Below are 23172 nucleotides of genomic sequence, written 5' to 3'. Positions count from 1 at the left end.
TTTCTTTGTATTCTGTGGCATATTTCAACAGTTGAGCCACGGTCACACTGAACCCCCTTCGCATTGTTTATAGCCAATATTGCGCGGGTAATTATTATTAAATTGTTTTGTTAACCAAGTTATGAACTAGTTGTTTTCGAACTAGAGCGCTGGCAGCTGAATGAATCGCAAGTCGAAATGTCCAAGAAACCCTTTGCACCCAGGAAACAGCTCACACTTAGCAGCTTTATTGGCCTGGATGGGAGTTCCCAGAGTCAACCCAAGAGCAAAGGTAGTTGGAAAGCTACGATTAATTAAGGACATTAATACTTATAGTTGCATTTCAGTGAGCAGTGCCAAGGCTAAACCCACTAAAACCTACAACCCCATATTTCTGGACTCCTCTTCATCCGATGAGGAAGCATCGCAGAAATCCAATCCAATCCAATCTAGCAAAAGTACTCATGTTTCGCAGAAACCCAGCAGGAATACTGAAAACAAGTTTAAAAAGCACTCTTATTGCGACCTGTCGCAATCGCCATTAGCTTTACTGTCTGACATTAAACCAGTCAATGATTCCCCCAAGAAACTGCAACAAAGTGAGAGAAACCACACGTACCGGGGCTTGTCTGAATCCCCGCTAGGAAACAGTTCATTTGAGGATTTTCTTAAAAAACCGCCACAGAATGAAAGGAAGAACGTACCATTTTCATTGACTGATTCTCCAACAGGTCCAAAGCTAGTAAAGAAACTGGAATCCAGTTTACCTAGGGACTCTCCAAACAAACTGTCCCAAAATGAACGGAAGCCCGTGGACTCCCCGCGTCAAAAGTACTCATTCGAGGACTCGCCTAACCAACAGAACGGTGGAAGACATGCTTTACTTACCCTGCCCGATTCTCCTCCTCCGCCAGAGCTTCCAAAAAATTCGGAAATGAGTTCCCCAAAGAAGCCACCACTGAACGAAAAAAAGCATACCTTTTCGAGCCTGCTAGAAGCATCTCGGGATACAATTACTATCGACGATTCCCCACAAATAACAGAGAGAAAGCCTAAGCCTATGCCCGAATCGCCTCGAGCTTTTATTGCATATAAGAGCACCGGCAGTACTAACAACCTATTCGAGGACTCTCCAAAGAAAAGTGACAACGGGCAGTCAGGATACAAACTGGGGTCAGCAAAAGAAAATGCAATCCCAACAAAATCAACGTCTATGGCCCCAAACTCCTCTCCACCTCCAGCGGCGCCATTAAAACCCAGACTCAGTGTGGCTTTTGACAACTCACTGGCTGATTACCTAAAGGATTTGGCCCAGAATGACAATTTCAGCATTGATCCCAACAAGCAGGGCGCTGAGGCACTAAAGACCACTCTGGGCTTCTTTCGCACGACTTACGTCGAGCTAATGGAAAAGTATTGCTCTCTGATTGACCAGATTCCCGCCATGCACTTCAACGAAATCGCAGGCTTCCAGCCGAACACGTTCCTCAAGCTCAAGGTAATGCGGCAGAAGTTCAAGGCTCGGACGCAGCTTCTCCAAAACACCCTGGATAGGAATGAAAGCAAGCTAAAGGCTGAGCAAGAAGCCCTGGAGCAGGAGGAAATGGAAATGCAGGCGGAACAGAGTCTTCTGATGCCTTCCAGTTCGACAAGCAAAAAAGTATGCTCCCCGCCAAAGAGTAGTCTTCGCGTTATGCCTCTTAATAGGCTAATGGAAAAAAAGGAAGAAAAAATGCCCAACCGCGAACAGCTGTTACACGAACTTTGCGGGGAGCCGGATGATTACTTGCCACCCAGCAAGACGACCAATCCGTCTCCGATGCCCAAACGCCAGCAGTTCATCCAGGATCTTTGCGGGGAGCCGGATGGTTACTCGCCACCCAGCAAGTCGAAAAATCCGCCTCCGATGCCAAAACGGCAGCAACTACTTAAAGATCTTTGCGGGGAACCGGATGATGAGCAGAACGATCCGCATATGTTGCGAAAGCGCGAAGAACTTATCCACGATCTTTGCGAGGAACCGGATGACTACTTGGCCCAGAGTATAATGCTGGATAGCGATCTCGAAGAGGAGCAATTGAACCGACCCACGCAGCGGACCACCGCCAGTGAGATGGACGATGAAGACGATGACTTGGAGGGACTGTTGGCGGACATTGAAAACGAGCACCAGCAGATGCAGGGCCGCAGGTCCGAGTTCAATGGCTATGGCTACAAGGATTTCGAGACTGTCCAGATGAAAGAAAAGCCAACGGAAATCCCGAATAAAGCTCCCTTGGATGACGATGGGTTTCCCGAATACGATGAGGCCATGTTCGAGGAAATGCATTCTCAGGCTGCAGCTAAAGCCGCTCCCAGCGGCAGCAGCAAGAGCATTGTACCTGCCAAAGCGCCCACTCCCACAGGCTCCCAGAAGCTGTCAGGGAATTTCCATTCTAATGTGCACAACGACGGCACCACCGGAGAGTTCGATGGCCAAAAGTTTGAGCACTCCATCCGTCTCATGCATGGTCTGAGCTATAGCTTCGGCCTGAAGAGTTTCCGTCCCAACCAGCTGCAGGTGATCAATGCCACCCTTCTGGGCAATGATTGCTTCGTCCTGATGCCAACGGGCGGAGGAAAATCATTGTGTTATCAACTGCCTGCTATTTTGACCGAAGGCGTTACCATTGTGGTCAGTCCGCTCAAGTCGCTGATCTTCGATCAGATCAATAAGCTGGCTTCTTTGGATGTGAGTAGAGAAGGCACTCACTCTGGCAACTTGATTAGTAACAACTTTTTTTGTTTACCTTCTCCTTAACAGATCTGTGCGAAGAGTCTGAGCGGGGAACAAAAAACGGCCGACGTCATGGCCATCTACAGGGACTTGGAATCTCAGCCACCAATGGTCAAACTGCTCTACGTGACGCCAGAGAAGATCAGTAATTCTCCCCGCTTCCAGGACATATTAGATACCCTGAATTCGAACAACTACATTAGCCGGTTCGTTATAGACGAGGCCCATTGTGTTTCTCAGTGGGGTCACGATTTCCGGCCGGACTACAAGAAACTTGGAATCCTTAAGAAGCGTTACCCCAATGTGCCAACCATTGCCTTAACGGCAACAGCCACGCCCCGCGTCCGCTTGGATATTCTGGCGCAGTTAAATCTAAGGAACTGCAAGTGGTTCCTGTCCAGTTTCAACCGCAGCAATTTGCGGTACAGGGTGCTGCCCAAGAAGGGTGCCTCGACGTTGGACGACATTAGTGCCTACATCTGCACCAAGCCGGCCCACTCCAGTGGCATAATTTACTGCCTGTCGCGCAAGGAGTGCGACGAGACGGCCAACAAAGTGAGCAAGAACGGCGTTCGGGCAGTGGCCTATCATGCGGGTCTCACGGACAGCGAGCGGGAGAGCCGGCAGAAGGATTGGCTGACCGGAAAGATAAGGGTAATCTGCGCCACAATCGCTTTTGGCATGGGCATCGACAAGCCGGATGTGCGGTTCGTTTTGCACTACTCCCTGCCCAAGTCCATCGAGGGTTACTACCAAGAGGCAGGTCGCGCAGGCCGAGACGGAGACTTGGCGGATTGCATCCTGTACTACAACTATTCGGACATGCTCAGGATCAAGAAGATGTTGGACTGTAAGTGGTCAAGATTGTTATTAAGTTTTGAATATAACTGACTGTGCCTTTGTTCTTCCAATTAGCCGACAAAGCTCTCCAGTACAATGTGAAGAAGATACACGTGGACAATTTGTACCGCATTGTTGGGTACTGTGAAAACCTCACGGATTGCCGACGCGCCCAGCAGCTGGACTACTTTGGAGAGCACTTCACCAGCGAACAGTGCTTAGAGAACAGGCAGACCGCCTGCGACAACTGCCTCAACAAGCGAGCCTATAGGGCGCTCGATGCCTTGGAGCATGCCCGAAAGGCTGCACGAGCTGTTAAGGATCTGTGCAGCGGCAGATCCCGCTTCACGCTTCTGCATATATCCGACGTTCTAAAGGGCTCCAAGATCAAGAAGATTATGGACTTCAACCACCACAAGACACCGCATCATGGAACCCTGAAGGAGTGGGACAAAAACGATGTGCAAAGGCTGCTGCGCAAAATGGTCATCGATGGCTACCTGAGGGAGGATTTGATATTCACCAACGACTTCCCTCAGGCCTATTTGTATCTGGGTAATGACATCAGTAAGCTAATGGAGGGAACGCCCACATTCGAGTTTACCGTGACCAAAAATTCCAAGGAAGCCAAGGCGACGGTGGCAACCGTTTCCGATGCTGCAGCTTCGAGTGGTGGCGATGGAATGCGGGAGATTCACGAGCGCTGCTACACGGACCTACTGGACCTGTGCCGAACCATTGCCAGCCAGCGGAATGTTACCATGGCCAGTATAATGAACATTCAGGCCTTGAAGAGCATGGCCGAGCAACTGCCCCTCACCGAGAAGGATATGTGCAGTATTCCGCACGTGACCAAGGCGAACTACGACAAGTACGGCGCCAAGCTGCTTGAGATTACATGCAACTATGCCTCCGAGAAGCTGCTGATGCAGGCCGTCCTGGACGATGAGATGGAACAGGCGGCCGCCAAGCAGAGGCCCAGTACCTCGGGTTGGAACAACGAAAGTGTGGACTGGGGCAGGGCGGCGTCATCGCAGGGCAATGCCAACACAAACGGTGCTGGCGGCTTCAACTCCTACAGAGCGGGCAAAAGGAAAAAGGTGTACAAGGCCGGAGCTAGCAAGAGGTACAAAACCAGCTCGGCATCGCCGGCCAAGAAGAGTACATCAACCAGGGGTCGAGGAGGCAAGGCGGGCGCCAAGCGAGGAGGTAGCTCAGCAGCTGCAACATCATCATCATCGGGCTGGAAATCCAAGAAAACAGGAAACAGCGTCGGTTTTGACCTAATGCCACTGCCAGGATCTAAATAACATAAGCTAGACTTCTTAAAAAATGGCTGGAATTGTGCGCTTGCTCAGAGGTTTATCTTAAACTCAAGCCTGGTCATTCTGCTTTAGAAACTATAGGCTTTAAATCCATTTCTGTTCTAATTTCTATAGCTACAACTATTTATTTTTTCATTAAGAGAAAAACATATTTTTTGGGTAGAACCTATTTAAGTTTTCCAAGCATTTGTACAACCCAATATCACCTTAAAATTTCAGTTAATAGAATTAAGAGCTTATCACTTCGAATTTTTACATAAACTTTCATTTTGTTAAACAATAACAGCACTATAGTAATCGCTTCACACAGAAAAAAAAACAATTGGTTTCCGCTTTGATCATTAGCATTGAACGTTGGCGTTATCCAAACCCTTACTTAAGTACTTAGTTCCCTCCCGTAGCCTCTCATGACTTGACGGTCTGGCGCACCTTCTCCTCGAATTCGTAGGCGCCCATGGACCAGATCAGGTTGGCGTCCGTCTCCACCTGGACGAACTCCGTCGCGTAGGTATTCGATGTGCTGACCATGCCACCGAACTCCATTTGTGCGTGATCTGTGTGCAAGAAAATAGGAGCGATGGTTAGATATTTGTGTTTTCAGGGTGATTTCGTGTACACACATAGGTTCCACTTGAGGCCAGTCGTGGTCACATTGTGCGCCGTGGAGCCCACGGGCATCAGGGAGCACCACCGCTGGCTGGTGACCAGGTCGACGGGCACCTGTATCGTGTGCTTGCCCGGTCGCAGGAGCCATGTAACCGAATCCCCGCTGAGCAGGAACACATTGCAGTTGTCCTTCTGAGATTTGTACAGCGTATTCAGGTTAGCCATCACCTGGTCCAGACGGCCGGAGGTGTCATGGAACACCACCACATCCCGAATTTTGCGCTGCGCCATCACGGGCTGCAGCACGGCGATGGCCTTGGTGAAGTCCGTGGCATCCTGATCGGGTGTGTGCACTTTCGGTGTGGTCTTGAAGAAGTCCACCGTGTCCTCTGAGATGGAGTCAAAGTCACCCGTTATCACGTCCAATGGTTCAAGTGGTGAGCTGCCTTTCGACATCTTTGACATTGCCTGACCCACGACAAAGTCACGCCAGTGATTGGAGCCTCCATCGACGGCACAGCGAACGGCGGCTGGAAGAGATTGGTAACTAGAATTGGTTTTATAACACGGCTCCGGCCTTACCGTTCTTCCACAACAGCTTGACCACGTGCGCCGGCACCTGGATCTGGCGGTTGAGCACCACGCAAACATGTCCTTGGTCGCCCAACTTGAAGTTCTCGTTGATCAGGTTGCCCGGCGTCCATTTGAACTCCTTGGGCGGTATTGTGTGGTCCATTTGCTGTCGGAAGCCGATTGTTGTTTTCGTGCAGAGAAGGCGTTCGGCGGCGGGGTGGGGGTGCGGCAGCGCCGGGCTGCCAACTCGCGCGATTCGGATCCAACGGAATCCGTGGCCCGAGAGGCGCAGCCAATTTAAAGCGACCCCTGGGCCGCTTGGCGGTGTCATCGTGCGGCAGCAAGTGCCGTAAAGTTGAGCAAAATTCATAAAAAACTTGAAAGAATACGCCCGGAAACTCCTTCAGTAGCACAAAACTGCTTTTTTAAATATTTTAAAATTTGTTCGTTAGAAATGTGAACTCTGGTCACACCATCCGCATGCTGGCAGTCCGTTAGGGAATGGAAAAAGCTTGCGATGTGGCGCGAAAAACCTAAAACTCGATATTCAAGCTCTGTAGATTGAATTTGAACTATATTAAAAAATGTTGTATTGTAGAAAACCAAGTTTGAATTGAGAGGTGAGTTCTAAAATTTCAACTGCATTTTGTAACTGATTCGATTTAGCTAACTACGTATTTTAATTTTTTTTGAATTTGAATTTTAACTATATTGAATAACCAGCAGTCTTATTCTCTTATTTGTTAGTATGATTTGCCAGTTTAAAATAATCTTTTCTTATCAACTTTGGATGCTCACTCCCACCTTATCCTAAATAAACTCCAAAACTAATCTTGTTTAAATTGAATCTAATTGTGCATGCATCAAACGAGATTTCAAGTGATATGTGGCAAACTGCTTAAGCCAATTATTTTGACCGCAGCAAGCATACATTTAATTTTAATGCGCACATTCTGGAAGCATGCAAGCTCGACCAAATACTTATTTTTCATTCAATAGACAAGTTAATCCTTTGTAAAACTCTTGTGGCTTAGGTTAATGAAGCTGCTCGCTGGTCTGATGAACTGCGGAAACAAAAAGCTGGCTGGCAACCAGACTTATCGGGGTTGGGGAAGTTGCAGTCGTACCACAATACTTTTGTGCTCGAACCTCCGATGCCAGCTGTATCAATATTGTTACAGTTCATTTTGTTTGACCTACACAAATAAAGGCATTTATACGGATCCTGTGGCCAGACTATGAGCACATCCTCGCCAAGACCTCTGGCCATGGCCTTTGACCAGTCAGCCAGCCCCGTTTCAGGATTCGGATTGACAATGGGCGATGTTCCATGAACGCTCTTTGCTGGCCACCCAGCTTCCAAAGAGGTGAAGTTGGACTTAAACAGCTTTACATGTCACGTCCGAAATGCATTGTGCAAATATCATTGTAGAGCCGGTTCCTTTGCAAACTTTTAAAGCTTAACTGTATCAAGTGGTAATATCTACCCATCCAGTTCACATAAAAACAATAATCCCTTAAAGGCAGTTTTAAATGGGTACTGATTTAATCTTAAATGTGTACAATTATATGGAATAGTCATTTACTGTATGACTGACATAAAAATTGTAATTAAAGGTTTGTCATCCGCACACGTTATTAACCTTTTATTTAAAAATCAAAGAGCATTGAATTAATATGAGCAATACAAATATTGATTAAATAAATAAATTAAAAATTTTTTGTACGTTTACGTATGAGTTGATTTGATATATTTACTTTTCTTATTGGGAAACCATAAAACATTTATTTATATTGCAGTTTTCGTTTTCATTAAAAGTTCACATTAATGAGCCGTAAAAGTAAAAAAAATTATGTTAAGATGGCGCGGAATCCTGGAAGAAGTTGCTCCGCCCCAAGCAACCATAAATAAATAAAATTGCACTTGTAAACGCATGCCTTTGGCGTTTTTGTTCGCCTTTATACGACTTTGAAATGAATTACTTGCATTGCCGCGTGACTTTAATACCTTAACGAAGACTTTCGGGGTAGTTGCCATCATGACCCGATTTCCGTCTTAGTCGTGGTCCGAAGTACCACAAACTCGGCATTGCCGGCAAGGAAAAAGCAAACGGATCCAGCCAACCTCTGTCACCTGTTTTTAATTTCTAACTTACCCTGTGGATTGTTCAGAGGCAGAGATTTATGTCTGCGTGCGGCACGGTATGTTATACATTTTCGAATTTAAGATACCGGCTATTAAATTTTTAATGACAGAACTGGTAAAGTTCGTGCTCTATTTACCTGGCTATCTCGCTTTCCCATCCAACTGCAACTAATTGCTGGCAGCTCTCGAATATGTGTCACCTGTGTGGTATTTAAAGTGGCAAAATTAAAAGCCAAATGCCAACGCAGTTAATTCAGAAACCAGTGCACCTCCACTCCTGCTCATCGCAGATTCAACTCATTTTTTCAGGGGTTATAATTATATGGTTTCGCCCATCTACATTTTCCCTACTTCACGGTTCAATGCACCTTGATGACGTGAGTAGAAGTTATTAAGTCACAATGGGCGACGACTTGCTGTTGTTTGGCGGAGTTATAGTCGTAGTCGGAGGTTTATTTGACGTTGCCAGGCGGTGCCAAAGTCCGGATCCTCGAGCATAAGACCCACCTGCCAGGCAGCGAGAGCCAAGGATGCGACAGGAAATTCATCAATGTCTCCACCGCCTGTCGCCTGCATTCACTTGCCAAGCGCGGCAACATTTTTACCCAAAGCCTGAAATTGCCAATGACGTGGAGAAGAAGGTAGAATATAAAAGATACACTCAGGTGTCCCGACCTTAAAATACCTAATTTAACTGCTTCCAAATTGGTTTACAAAAAAGTATAGCATAGCTTGTTGCGCAATAATTAAAGACTATATAATATATATTTTTGTTTTATTATAAATGTATAAATTTCAACAACAAATAATACTTTGGGGTTAATAGTGTGCAATTTTTTTTATCTTGCGAGATGTAAACCACTTTAAAAATAAATATACTAAAAAAGTGCTTTAATAAGCAAAAGACTGCGAATGAATTAAACTACCAGAAAAACATTATAGCAACATAAAAATGTCAGCGTTTAGAAAAAACATAAAAATTAGTGTTCTTAAATATAAATATAGGCAATGAACGCGTGTTAGGATAATGAAGAACTTAATTAATTGTTTAAAATTATTGGTTAAGATTATAGAAAATTACAACAAATCCTTTAAATTTACTTAATGGTGCTATGCGTAATAGCCAAAAGTACTCTGTAAAATTAATGGAGGATGGAGCTAGGAAAATAGAGCAGAAGTAGGTTATTTACGATCCAGAGACAGAAGCAAAACCGCATAAACGGATGCCGGTCGTCGGGCTTCTCTCCGCCAGGAGGAAATTATGAATTTAGATGCGGCTGAGTTTTGTTCAAGTGACGCTCCAGCTTTAACCGTCTATATCGGTAAAGCCTCTCACTAGTGCTAGAATATCTGTTCAGGGATTATCCAGTAAACCAAGACAGAAGCACTTGACGGGTCCCAGCATAATGTACATTGTACATGTTGATCCTTTGTCAAATTAGTGAAGCGCACTTGAATGCCCAAAAACCACAAGCTGACAGTTATGAGTGCTTAGCACCCATGCAGTTGGTCAACTTATCGGGGACCTCGCTGGCCAAACAATATTCCACCTTATTTACATATTCAAATTTTGCTTACTCAAGCCCAAAAACCCGTGTGAGTGGTCTGTTAAAAATATGGTTTTACTTATGTTTAACCAACCAGCATACATAAAAGAAAACAAAAGTTTATTTTTACCATATACATAGTTGCGTTATATTCTGTTTGTTTGTTTTTTGTTTAGCATTCGCCTTCCGTTTGGCAAACTGAATTCATTTCTGCGTTTACAATTATTGTATTCCGTCAAATTAGCTTAATCATTACAAATACGGAGCACATTCTTCTTGGTGAAAATGATACCCACATTGTGCCCATAATCGAATTTTACTGACTGCTTATGGGTTGTGTGGTGGAGTGCGCTCTTCGTTAGCGCATAAATCACATGGCGTATGCGTAATATTCGTATGTGTAGTTGTACATACCTTTTTGCCCTTATATATATATGCAAATCAAATGAATAATTATAAATCTATGCAGTTTTGATTTGGTGAATTTGTAATCGGCTTTTGTTTGGATTTGCCGCAATCTAATATACGCATATTCGCATGCATATTCAGTGGCATTCGGTCGATTGGCATTTGGCTCAGTTGCCATTGTAGTCCTCGATGAATGTGTCGATGATGTAGCGCTTTACCTCGTTGATGGAGGTTCGCTTGTTGCTGCACTGCAGCCGCTCCTGGTTTTCCGGCAGGACGAGTAGTTGCTGCAGTTCCCCCTGCGACGAGTAAAAAACGAAAGTTAATGCCCATAAAGTACATAATTGTCCGCCAATCATTGTATAATTCCCATTGTGAATGCCCAACGGGGCGGATGCGCTATCATTGCCATGCAGGCTTCACAAAGAAACATGTACGAGCGTCGAAATGTTTACATTTATTACATTTAATTGAATGCACAATGTAGGGCCCATTGAATTCAGAGATATGCTTTCTTATAAAAACTACTCACTTTTAAAACAACATTTGTCATAAAAGTTATACGTATTATCTTTGATAATTAAATAAAATATCTCAAAGGAAATTTGCGCTATTTTATGGAACACTGTTTTTACTTTCTTCATTTTTAAACAACAAAATTAATTTCAAAATAGTAAGTATTAAAGGATTAAGCTTGTCTTTACATTAAAACTTTATATGGTTGTTTTGATGGTTTATATTTTTTTAATGCTTAAGATTAGGGAGCTGGTGATTAATTATTGACAAAACCAAAGTCTATCATTTATTTATTTGTTACGAAAAATTTGCAAGCATTATTATAAGAAATTTAAGCAACTTATATTCTCATAGAACTTTGATTTAGAAACACTCTAGATTATTAGGGGTTGAGTCAGTCGACGGGCAGTGAAAGGCATGAAAGTCGAATTGTATGTCTCCCCCGGGAAACAGCATATATATCATCTATACTCACATTAAAGCCGCGTCCAATTTCCACATCCGCGTCCATGGGCAACGTGAACAGTCGCTTGGAGACAACGAAACTGTTGGTCCACGCGCAATCGACGTAAATCGAAATGAAATCGCCATTCTGTATACTGCACAGTGGATGGAAATAACAGCAAAACAATAATGTTTAAGTGAGCTATTCGCAAATTATTAAACTATATATGGATACATATTGATGCATTGTTGCTGTGCGTTTGTATGTGTGTGTGTATGTGTGTGTGTGTGAGCCACCGCACAGTGACAGTGAGAAATGTGCCGACGGTCGATGACAAATGTTACCAACTTGAACCGAGTGTCAATTTGGCTGTGTGTCGTTGTAGCCAGCAAAAAGCAAAAACCAAAAAAAAAAAAGTCCTCGATATTCATGTGCAGACCGTCTGTTAACAGCTGCGGCCAAAGCAATAACAATATCGTGATTGTGTGCATTAATTAAAAAGTTATTGTAATATATTTTAAATACTGATAGTTTTTATTTTGGAAGCACCTTTCTTTATCAGATAGGATTAAAAAAAAAATAAAATTATAATTTTAAACCAAAATATTTGTTTTCATCAAAAGTAATGGATAGGAGATCATGCAAAAACAAATTAATTAAATCCATTGATTTAAGTACCACAATATGTTTCACTCAAACAGTTAAATTTTAAGCAAATAAAAAAGCAAATGTTCAGAATGCTATTTCTTCGACCGCAACTGTGTGCCTGCCTACTATTTGCATGTGTGTCAAGTGGCTGCCAGTGTGCGTTTCATGGCACAAACATTTATGCTAATAAATTGAAAATGCAAATAAACGAAAGTGTCAGCGTCGATGGCCATCGGATCGAAGTGAGTGCCAAAAGCTCACACAGAGGCACACGGAGGCAGTGATTGGCAATCATCAGCACATGGAGGCCACTACCACCATCCAGCCACCAATACCCATCCCCATCTCCATCCCATACACACCCCACCCAAGCACACACACTCACCTGATGGCCACTTGATGCCAGCGATAATCGTATAAATTGAATTTCACCGGCAACATTTCCGTCGTATTGTCCCGCTCCAGATACAATCGCAGGCCGTCCTTGCAGGCCTCCAGATAAAGATTGTGGGTGGCGTTGCGGATGGAGAAGATGGTCGCCGTGCTCTTGGTATCGTTCTGAAATGAACATAACTTGTGATTCCCATTCGTTAAGTAACCAGAAGGCGAACCCACCTTCGCCCTCAGCGTGACCATCAGCGTGAAGTTGAGCAAGTTCCGCCAGCTTCGAATGTAGCCCATATTAAAAGGCGTCGAGGGCGTTGGAATGAAGGCTGTGCCCATTAGCCCCGCCGTGGTGAGATCCGCATTCGAATAGGGATCTGGGTAGGATGAGGCTTCCGAAGCCTGGGTGGGCAGCTCCTCGCTCATCGGCAGCTTCTTGTAGAATTTTAGCAGATCACTTATGTCATCTGTTTAATTGATTTATAAGGAAAACAAAACTTCAATGATCCAAATGTTCTCACCAGAAACCTCTGTATTAATAAGGCCTACAAAAAACAAAATTTCTTAAACTTAAGCTAATTTTATATATCCCCTGAAATAGGTAAAACTATAGAAAAACATTTTTTTTTTTAACTCCCCGTAGATAAACCTTTAAGTTTAGGGTATTATTATATTATTATTTGATAATAATAATCATAAGAAATGTACCGATTTTAAACTGAGTTAAAGTCAATGATTTAAGTATTGATTGATGAACTCACCGCTGCACTCGAAACTGTTGCAGTTGCGTTGCTCGATGTTGTAGCCCTCGCAGAGCAACGTGGACATAGCCACGCTCTTGGTTGGTTTGCGTTTCTTGTGCTGATTGCTGGCACGTGCCTTCCTGGTGCCAGCTCCAGCTCCAGCTTCAGTTTCCTTTCCCGTTCCCGTTCCTGCTCCTGCAGTTCCTGCTCCTGCACTCATCACAAAGCTGACACTTTCATCTGTTCCTCCTCCATCTGCTTGCAGTGGTTCATTACCGCCTCTTGTTTCTCCCATGGGGATAGGTGCCGTAGCACTTGGATTCGGATTCGGATGCGAATGGACATGGACATGGACTCTGGACTGTGGCATTATCGTGGTCGTTTGGTCAAATCTATGCAATGACTCGTCGCCACTTGCTCGCATTATGAGCAGGTCGTTCTCATCCCCGTCATCGGCGAACAAATCATTATTGCCATCGCTGAAGTCGTCTGCCCCCTTGGACACGGTCAGCTCATTTGCGGCATTATCGTCCTCACTCCCTGCAACTGTATCGGCATCTGCATCTGCATCAGCCTCATTCTCGTCATCCTCGTCATCGTCCTGTAGGTTGAGGTTCATGTTCATGTTCATGTCCACCAGCGGATTGTCCAGCAGACAACGCCGGAAGCGTTGCTGCACACCCTGACCGCAGGTGACGCTGCACAAGGTGAAGTCGCTCCAGTCGTCCCAGCCTGTAATTGATTGTTTGTGCGGTGAGTTTCGAAAAACAAGGAAGGAAGGAAAAACAACCATGTTGAAACGAAAAAAAAACGAATAATTGTAGCTTTTTTTGTAATTTCTTTTCAATTTTTGTATGTAACGTATTTAAATTTACCTGACCAAATTTCATTTTATTCTTTGTCCACACCTTAAATGTCCATTATTAAATTTTAATTTAAAGCAGTTTAATATATATGTATCATATTTACATGTCGTTTTATGCAAGAATTTAAATTAAATCAAAACTTCCAAATAACTTTTATTGAGTTAATTGTTTTTTTTTAATTGAAAACTTAGTATTTAATTAACTACTATTATTTATTTTAAATTGTCAAACATTTACATATTTCATTTATATTCCTTAAAATGCACTTGAGTTCTTTTGAGTTTTAAATTTTATTAACCTATTTTATGAATATATTTATTCATTTAATTTTGTTTTGGTTTTAGTGACCTGTAAATTGTCAGCTTGCTGAACTCGAGGTCATTACTTTTCATCACTTAGTAAAAGTGTGATAAAAACTAAATAAAAACGTTTTGTTATAGCAATATTAAAACCAGCCATGACCTCGAGCTTAGCATGCAAATAAACGTGATTTTTTTAATTTAATATCCAAGTGTCTTTCCAACGCTATAAGTTCCGAACTTTTAATTAACGCTTATCCTTTTATATGGGCTAATAAGTTTCCTAATTATATTTTTTCTTGTGCATTCGGGAATCTTTTTTCTCGCTACTATGAGTCGTACAAATCACCGTGCCAAATTTTGTGCCGTCTGTTCCTCGGACTGTAGTCCTCCTTTCAGAATGGGAAGCTGCCGCCATTCAAGGCAGATCCTCCTCAGTGGGCGCCACACCGCTTGACAAAAAAGTCAAGTGTTGCTTCCCTCGAGTGGCTGTGGTGCGGATTGCCGGCTTGAGAGGATTGCCGGCTCTGCCCCACATCTGCCACATCTGCTGCATCATCGAGAAGTTTCCTTTTTTATTATGTTTTTCATTTTATTTTATTTTTTCTATTTTATATTTTCCCCTTCCCTGCGAAGGCAACTCAACGTGTCGTCGATTGCTATCAATCTTCATCAAAGATTAATCTCCCAGCTGAGCTTATACAGTCACAATAGACTGGCAAATAAACCGAACAAGTGGAGGAATTCTACGTGTTCGCCGCATTTCACTGTTGAATTACTTTAAAGCCCAAATGGAATCCGATATAAGCGGCTTTAAATAACACAGTTGCCTGCAATTATGTTGGCATATTCGAGCGGGTTGGAGTTTGGCCCTCTAGTGCCAATTACCACTGATTGGTCCATCCGAGCCCAGTCTGACCAGTGGCCTCTAGTTTGGAAACTCTATCCAGCCGCCGGGTTCATCCAATACTTGGCAAACATCCGGCCGGGGCGATTTGCTCAACAATGCAACAACTAACAAGCGCATTGCGATTAACTAGAGGATGCGGCGGAAGCCTGAATAGGTCAGTCCCGGGAAAGGCGATCAAGTGGGGACAGGATTGATGCAGTCAAAGAAAAAAATTCCAAGAACTCTAAAAAACATACCTCCGAAATGTATGTTTAAGGACTGCAAACATTTTAAGTTGAAACATAAATACTATCTAAAATTCAAAAATAATAAAAAAACATTTTTCCCAAATATTATTCATATTCATATAACATATTGTATTAAAAAAACTTTCTTTTAGCTACATTTTTCTTCGCTTAAATAAGTTAAAATATGAGCTTTTTAAAACAATCAACTTAAAAGTTAACAAAATCACCAAACATTTTAAGAGGTTAAAGACGAAACAAAGGTACAAAATTACAAAATTGTATCATATAATTATAAAAAAATTGTATGAAACTCCTTGTAAAAGGCTCATAAACGTTAAAGTAAACTACTTATTGGCTAAGTGTAGGTGCTTACCCAAATGCTTCCAGATATGATTCTCGAACTGCGGCGTCCAGCGATGCAGGCCGTTGACGCTGATTTGGAGCACATCACTGGCGCCGCCCACGGGCGGTCGTTGCAACTGGCGGGCTGCAGGACTGGAGGATGCTGAGGATGCAGAGGATGCCGAGGCGGGCAGCAGTTTGCCAAAGGCAATTAACTCCGCCGGCAGCATTTTCAGCATGTTATTATCGAAACAACGCAGTGGCTGGAGGGTGGCATTGAGCTGCCTGTGGATGGAGATAAAGTGGACAAAGTGCTGATGGCGTTGCGGGGATTACTTACCCTTCGTACTGAAAGGCTGACTCAGCGCCGCTCCATGAGCGACCGCCGCTGCTGCTGGGGGCTGCATTGTAGCCCCCCCAACTCCAGGACATGGGTCCTCCACCGGCTCGCGGGGTCAGTGGGTCCTTGGCATCGCCGCCGCCGTTGGCCACCTTCAGCAGGGAGGCGCCCTTGTATATAGTTTCCGGCGTTAATGTTATTAAAATCGTATCCTCGTGGCCCGTCAGCCCCGGCAGCTCGTCGGCAAAGACCCGTGCGGCGAGGGCCTTGACAATCACCGGGCTGCTGCGAATCAGCTCGGACATGCCCTTGTGGGCACATGGATTGGGCACCGGACTGGCTGCAGCGGAGGTCAGCAACTGCAGCATCAGGACCAGGAGCAGGGGAGGGATGGGCGGTACCCGCGAATAGATGTCATCGGGGCTCATCACGAGGGCACGGGCACCTGCATTGGACCCCGCCATTTGTCCTTTATCTCTACGAGTATCCTAGCGACACTCGCTGGTTGACATGGCAGCCTTTATCGCTGCGGTGGCTCAATTTACTTTCGGCAAAAGTCACGTTCCGGCTCTGATTCCACTGGGATCTGGCTGCCCCTCTCCAGACCAGTGGCACTTAAACAGCACCACCTGCATTCATCGCTGGCCTGCGATGAGGTAAGTACAAAAAAATAGAGTGTAATTGAGGTGGCATTGCCAAAGGACAAAAGGACAGAAAGCACTAACAGCACAAACAGCACAAAAAGGACAAAAAGGACACCCCGGACCAGAGTCTCCAATTCTATTCAAATAATAGAGTAGGGCTTTGCATGATAATAGCTGCAGGTTGCAGTTGCTACTTTCTCGGATGATTTATATAAAAAGCTATTTCGGTATCTGGACGACAATTTATTTTGGTTGCCCTGAGGACACTTATGCAGAATGTCGAATTTGTGAACAAAGGAATTTAATTTACTTCGCAAAAAGTGCAAAATATTTACTATTTTATTAAATTTGCAGGTATTTAATGCTTTCCCATGTATTTTTTTGAGTATTAAATTCTATAAAGTGTGATTGAAATTAAGCTTCTAAGAAAGTTTTTTAAAATTATTTTTGAAATGAAAGCCTTAGTTTTACATTTCAATTCAAATTAAAACTATAAATATTGTATAAATAAGCTTGTTGTAAAGAAAATGAAAAGAGTAAGGGTCTCTCGTTTCTTACTCATAAGATAAACGCTATGTGTTCGACTTATTTACTGCAATCCAGATTTATTTAAAGCTTAATAACTACACCGGGCCACCTGAATATCACCTAAAAGAAACAGTGTTTACGAGTATTTATTGTGGCTATTAAAGGTTCTCTTGGTAACAAGCAGCTTAAGGATCCAGAACAGTAGCTTTCATATCTTGGTGCAGGAAATAAATATCTGGATTAAGAATTTCTGCAGCCTGCTGGATGGCAAACAATGGCCAGCAGTGTAGCCATTGGAAGATGCAGTGCCCGCAGGAGGGAGAAAAAGTTAAATCCACAACATAAACGTGCAATCAAATAGAATTTTTACGCACATAAGCACTGCAATCACAGTTGGGCGAAACAATAAGGCAGCAGCAAAACATTTTCGGGAGATAAATGTGCGCTTCCAGTGGCGGCGGACCTAACTTTCGAATCCGGGGCGCATCCTTTTGGGCATCGCATCGTCCTCCGGTCCCAGTGCGAAATGCAAAATGTACAACACGAGCAAATATGGAACAGAGCGGAATGCAATGTGCTCAACATTGAGTCCTCAATGGCTTTATGGCCAGTTACAGTTCCATCTATCGGCTGGCCCCAAAAAAAGGACGAACGCTCCCATTTCTGCTTCCGGTCGTCTGACTGACCGACCGACCAAAAGACAGACAGGCAGGTCGTCACTCAACAGTCAACGATTTCTCCGGGGGCGGCAATCAGTGTAATTGTTATTGTTTTCTCTCCGCCTGTATTGCCCTTAATCCACTTTGTTTTGCTACCGCTGCTGCTGCTCAGTTGAACTTTTGCAAATTGGCAAAGTTACTGCCTGCGACAATCTGTTAAAAGCTTTTGAATTCCAAATAGACTTGGCCAAGGTGAGCGGCCAGGCACGTAAATCAGGCGGAAAGTCGCCGGGCTAAGCCAAATGCATATTTTATGCCCCCACCCAGCGAACTCCTAGCCACGATCTGCGGTTGGCCACTGGGGAATACTACTCGGCCATCCGTCGCCATCAAGGAAAATTAGTATTGTTTTGCTGCTTTTATGCTTTTATTGCTTGAATTTTGTCGAGTTGAGTTGTTGTTTTTGAGGAGTCTCGGGGAGAGCAAAATCGAATCGACACGCACACATCGATTTCGATTTCCCTTTGAAGGCAGCGAAAAAAAGGAAACATCAAAATACATGTTTCCGCCCACGCTGTGACACTTCAATGTAGGCGGACATTATTATGAACAAATTGAAGGCCAGCTGAAAGTCAACATGTGTGCGTACATGCACTGTGACAAATTTTACTGCGAGTAACTATGTATTTAACAAACAAATTCCAGTTAAATACATAAGTTAAAATTTCGCCAAACAGAACCCTTAGCTGATGGAACATATTTTTTGTTTGGGAATTTTGGAAATGCATAATATTCTTCAAAAACAAAACTGTAAATTTAGTTTTAATAAGTCTTGAAAATACTTTTTTTAAAGCAAATAATTTTTATGTTGATACTTTCGTGGTATTAATTTAACACTTTCTCTTATTGAGAAATGTTTCATACCCAAATTCACGTAACAATAATCTAGTTTCTATAACAATTTTTATGTATGTGTAGTTATGTTACACGATCTAAAATAATGATCTTAAAATATATGGCCCACATTCAACTTATTTTGTCCTCTGCGTGTGTTTGTGGGTGCCATTTTGGGAGCGATGCTCGAGATGATTGAATATCAAAAGGCAGTTGGCTCAGGCAAATCTCCGACATGTTTTGAGTGCTCCCCGCCTGACAACAATGTGAGCAGTGGGATGCGAGTTTAACAAGAGTGGATCCCCGAGGACTCGTAAAACTGATAGCCACCTCCACACGCGTGGGTCTACTGGGCAAGTTTAAAGGCTCAGCACGTTTGGCCAAACTTCCACAAGTGGCGGGAGTTCTTGTTTTGGTCCCTTTTTTTTGGGGTCCAGGAATTGTCCAGGGAGGGGGCGTAGAACAGAAATATTTTGTACCCAAATTATGCCTTGAATTCCGGGCACCATATCAACGTCCTAGACCCTAGAATGAATAAAATCGACTGAAGTCCCAGGCCGTTCCACACGCATACGCAATTATCCTCGGGGACAACTGTCGCCTTTTATCTGTGCGAATGATTAAGCTCGAAGTGTCTTAAAATTAATTTTATTGAGGGACGAGTCCACATCCGTCGAAACAACCGGGCGTATGCGTAATCTTCCCAGCCATTAGTAGGAGCCGCACAAATCGTACGGCTACGGCTGTTGTGCTAAAATAGTTTTATCTGCCACGCGCTATCTCGGAGGTACTTAATTCCAGCAGGTCCTAATATGTAAATCACTTGAAGCCGGAGTTCGTATTCGTGTTCGTGCTCCACTGGCTGAACTTTTGCGACGAACACGCCATTCCAGTCAAAGAATTTCACTTTGCCCTAAGCTCCTCTGTGGCTATATTAAATTCCGGTCTTATTGATTTCCTCTCTGCATTGCAATGCTTCGGCAGACAGGGCATCTGTATCCCACCTATTATTCATCTTAATCCCGTCTCAATTAACCAACAGACTAAATCGCAACAAATTGGGGCTAAATCCACTTTATAACTGAACAAATATTTACTGGGGATATATTTCAGTTTTCGGTATTTGAATTATGCAAACTCGTTTGAAACGAAAGTGAATTTATTGCCACCGCTGGCCCCGAAAAACCAAAGCCGAAAGGTTGCCGGCTCCGGATGCGGAAGGATATGGCCATGGAGCTCCGGCTCCCCGGCAAATTTATGCGCACAATTAATTTGAAAATCCGAATCTCAGTACTATATGGAATACGTCGGGGTCTGCTCGTCGAACAAAAAACAAGATAAAATATACCTGCAGTCCCGATTATCGAAGTAAGTTGACGGTTGAGATTAAGCGGATTATTTGCTAAGCGGATTATTTGCTAAGCGTATTTGCTAATTGGGCCAGCTCTGATTAGGCGTCTCTCTAAATGCGAGTCCTGGCAACTCAGGACTCAGGACCTGCGTCAGCATTTAAACGTTAACCCGCCTGACTTAAGTGGCCTCTTCCCTTTTCAGCTTGATGAGCTTTTCAAATGCGAACTTTATGGTCGAGGTCGGCCTTCACTTCCGCTCCCAGTTTCCCAGTCTCCCAGTTTCTCTACCCCCAATTGCCATGGCTTCTGGCCCTCGGTGCAAATTGTAATTATAATGCCACTTAATGGCATAAGAACGTCTCTGTTCTTGTTGTTTGGTGTTATTGTTATTGCCGCGAAAGCGGATGGGGCTGCCAGCATCCAATCTACTCCCAGAGGTCGCGAATGAGGATGTTAAAAGGCTTTAACTGGGCAACTTAGGTGCTCTCATTCAACGATTGAAGGTCCTAATCATTGCATTATCCTGGTGGATCTGCTGGTTGCCCCATTGCTCCATTATCCATTATCTATGCTAGGTTTATTTTTATTGCATCTGGAAAAGAAATTCGCTGGGCCAGAGATAACCGCAGATATTTTGCGCTGACAGAGCAAAAAGTTGCCCCATTACAAAGGGCTGCACATTAACCAATGGTATGTAAATGGCCCAAACTCCAACCGCCAACCCCATTAGCCCATTTGGCAAAGCTGGCAGACAAAAGCGACTGTCAGTTGCCAGTTACTAGTAACCAGTTGTCAGTTGCCAGTTCGAGGGTTGCCAACGGCCATTAACAATGCAATTTTGTAACAATATGAAATTGTGGCTGTGTAATGGCTCAAAGCTCGCTTGATGCGATGAGGTTGCTCAGCAATTAAGCACCATTCCCGCAACAATTCGTACACGTATGTTACAAGGCAGAGCCCCACAGAAGTGCGAGCACATGAATCAATCTCCAAAGGCGACCACAAGCCAGCTGCAAATATTTGGAGCTGGTCGGTCTGGCGCCCAGGGAAGTTTAAATTTAATATAATTAAGTGGGTAAGGCCCCTCAAAAGACAGGTAAGCCTTGGAAGCTAGCTAAAAAGATATCCCAGGCTTTTGTAGCCGTATTTGGTCATTAACAAAAACTTTTTGTATACAGAAAACAGCTTGGTTTGAGATTTAAGGAATTTTTTAATTACAACTCTTTTAAGATATAAATTACCTAGATGACTGATTATTACTTTTTCTGCTGCTTTTGAAGTATCCAATTTCGAACTGTTGTTAATTAAAACAGTGTCAAGTATAAATCAAATTTAACGTGTTATACCACAATATTTTATTTTTTCACTATTTATCTCAAATAAATCCACTAAATGCAATTTTTTAGTAAACATGTGACGTTTTTTCAACCACAAATCGACCAGCACTTATTTTAATATATAGTTTTTAACTTATCAAAGACTTGTTCGCCCGATTAATGCCAAATCACACAAGTATTTAGGCTTGTAATCTGATTGGAATGCGAATTATATTGCCAAACGCAAATTAGTTTACTTTGTGGTCGATTTTGTTGCACTAACCACCATTCGGAAACTGCATTTCATTAATGTTGTTTTATGTAAGTTAAGTTTTTTCCACTTCCGAAATGTTTGTTTATTTATTTTTGCACTCTTCACCACATTGTTTGCTAATTAAATTGTTCGAGTCCACAAGCGCACACTAATTACAGTTTTTATTGCTTAACCACAACATCGTCACACGGAGTATGGAATTTGGTGTTTGGAGTTTCGAGTTCGAAGCTCGATGCTTAAGCACGAATGGTTTTTCCCTTTTTCCCGCTTTTAGTTTTCCGGAGAAGTGCCGCGAACCAACTGACTTGGAAATGGCCAGAGCAACGGCTTTTATAGGTGGCAAGGATCTGGTCCTAAGGGCGCCTGCGCGGATAACATTTAGGAACTGCTCCCATTTCCGTTTCTCCTTCTGTGCAACACAAAGCCGGCTGTTTTGCTGGCCGTCCGTGGTCCGCTCCGCACTGCTCATTTGCCGCCCGCCCCCAATTCAGGGCGTTTGTTTACACGAGGACAGCTGAGGTCGGGACAACAAAGTTTGAAGCCATCCAAGGCACTTGGTACTGGGTACTTGGCACTTGGCTCTTGGCACGCTGCTGTCATCCCAGTGTTAAGGAGCCGCACTCATGTACATACGTATATATATATATACGTTCATGAGGCTGTGTACTCCGTGGTATTACATTGAAGTTTTAATTGAATTGCGGCTGCAAGTTTTAACTGCATTCCGTGGTGAGAATCCACTGGGCTAGGCTTGGCCCACAAAAGGTGTGAGAAAAAAGAACTTTGCCACAAACTTTTCAGCCCTCAAGTTGTTCACTTTTCATTTCTTGTGCCAGTTCGTAGCTTCTGCTCCTGTTTAGCCCTCTAAATGCAGTTAACAAATGCAGAACTCAGCCAGGATAAGTCCGCATTCAAAGTAGCTGCGCCTGCGAGTAGGCAACACCGTTTTCATTTTCGCCTTCCACTGTGTGAGTGTGCGTGTGCCAGAGAATATGTGTATGGGTGTGAGCGTGAGCGTGGAAATCTGTGTCGAACACCTGTTGTTGCCATTGTTGTTGCAGCCTTATCGCCTTCTTGGCCGTTTCGTTTATTTTGTGAGGCCATAAAAGTTTTGATTTCGCTCGGTGCTAGCCCTTCTTCATTGTTTTTCCCTAACATAAGGAGCTGAAATTTTCTCGAGAGGCTACGTACGCTTAAAGCTGTGTCAACTAAGGAAATAATGAAGTATTCTTTAAGAATTGGGCGGTTTCTTGAAATTTAAAATTGAAAGTCATTACAACATACTTTTTAAAAGCGAATCTATACATTAAGTATTTTAATTGGAAATTTCCAAAACTAAAGGACATATGATTTAATTTGAATTGGCCTCGTTTTTAAAAATAAAAAGGGTATTCGTAAGTGTTTTTTTTTGACGCATTACTCATTAAGAATGTAAACAAGGGTATTCGGAACTGCGTTACCCTTTTTCAAACATTTTTTCCTTCGCTGTTATCTGTTTTGTTGCTCATGTCGCACCATTGTGGTGCTGTCGTCCTCTTAAGCACCACCACCAGGTGTTTTGATTTATTGCGGTTTGGTTAAGTGC

The 23172-nt window shown here is 43.5% G+C and overlaps 3 protein-coding genes across 4 annotated transcripts; 1 reads left to right on the top strand and 2 right to left on the bottom strand.

Annotated features, from left to right (window-relative positions):
- The first annotated feature begins 25 nt into the window (after window positions 1-25).
- LOC108140729 (Bloom syndrome protein homolog) lies at window positions 26-5203 on the top strand. Its single transcript, XM_041709413.1, has 5 exons — window positions 26-87; window positions 146-271; window positions 327-2710; window positions 2783-3605; window positions 3671-5203. Exons 2-5 carry the CDS (start codon window positions 178-180, stop codon window positions 4903-4905), a joined length of 4536 nt encoding a protein of 1511 aa, XP_041565347.1. The 5' UTR covers window positions 26-87; window positions 146-177; the 3' UTR covers window positions 4906-5203.
- LOC108140730 (thiamin pyrophosphokinase 1) lies at window positions 5164-6479 on the bottom strand. The gene is made up of 3 exons (XM_017263704.2): window positions 6109-6479; window positions 5541-6056; window positions 5164-5474 (listed from the first exon to the last, which is right to left on the bottom strand). Exons 1-3 carry the CDS (start codon window positions 6467-6469, stop codon window positions 5326-5328), a joined length of 1026 nt encoding a protein of 341 aa, XP_017119193.1. The 5' UTR covers window positions 6470-6479; the 3' UTR covers window positions 5164-5325.
- A 3436-nt stretch (window positions 6480-9915) lies between these two features.
- Window positions 9916-22083, bottom strand: LOC108140762. 2 transcript variants are annotated; one of them, XM_017263748.2, is made up of 8 exons: window positions 21239-22083; window positions 15921-16566; window positions 15612-15865; window positions 12955-13668; window positions 12425-12660; window positions 12195-12367; window positions 11192-11315; window positions 9916-10499 (listed from the first exon to the last, which is right to left on the bottom strand). In XM_017263748.2, exons 2-8 carry the CDS (start codon window positions 16382-16384, stop codon window positions 10368-10370), a joined length of 2097 nt encoding a protein of 698 aa, XP_017119237.1. In that variant the 5' UTR covers window positions 16385-16566; window positions 21239-22083; the 3' UTR covers window positions 9916-10367. The 2 variants fall into 2 exon arrangements, with proteins under 2 accessions (XP_017119237.1, XP_017119238.1); XM_017263749.2 differs by having other exon boundaries at window positions 21258-22083.
- Window positions 22084-23172: the final 1089 nt, after the last annotated feature.

This window comes from Drosophila elegans, unplaced genomic scaffold, assembly GCF_018152505.1.
Source record: "Drosophila elegans isolate 14027-0461.03 unplaced genomic scaffold, ASM1815250v1 contig_476, whole genome shotgun sequence".
NCBI classification, from domain to species: domain Eukaryota; kingdom Metazoa; phylum Arthropoda; class Insecta; order Diptera; family Drosophilidae; genus Drosophila; species Drosophila elegans.
The sequence above is the reverse complement of the archived record's forward strand: the minus strand, read 5'-3'. Positions and strand labels throughout refer to the sequence as shown.

Coding starts and splice junctions, on each gene's coding strand:
- LOC108140729 (XM_041709413.1), top strand. CDS start 178: ATGTCCAAGAAACCCTTTGCACCCAGGAAACAGCTCACACTTAGCAGC. Junction 2,711..2,782: donor ATAAGCTGGCTTCTTTGGAT/GTGAGTAGAGAA, acceptor TCTCCTTAACAG/ATCTGTGCGAAGAGTCTGAG. Junction 3,606..3,670: donor GATCAAGAAGATGTTGGACT/GTAAGTGGTCAA, acceptor TCTTCCAATTAG/CCGACAAAGCTCTCCAGTAC.
- LOC108140762 (XM_017263748.2), bottom strand. CDS start 16,384: ATGGCGGGGTCCAATGCAGGTGCCCGTGCCCTCGTGATGAGCCCCGAT. Junction 12,368..12,424: donor TGGTCACGCTGAGGGCGAAG/GTGGGTTCGCCT, acceptor TGTTCATTTCAG/AACGATACCAAGAGCACGGC. Junction 11,316..12,194: donor TGGCATCAAGTGGCCATCAG/GTGAGTGTGTGT, acceptor TCCACTGTGCAG/TATACAGAATGGCGATTTCA.
- LOC108140730 (XM_017263704.2), bottom strand. CDS start 6,469: ATGAATTTTGCTCAACTTTACGGCACTTGCTGCCGCACGATGACACCG. Junction 6,057..6,108: donor CAAGCTGTTGTGGAAGAACG/GTAAGGCCGGAG, acceptor AATCTCTTCCAG/CCGCCGTTCGCTGTGCCGTC. Junction 5,475..5,540: donor TGGCCTCAAGTGGAACCTAT/GTGTGTACACGA, acceptor TCTTGCACACAG/ATCACGCACAAATGGAGTTC.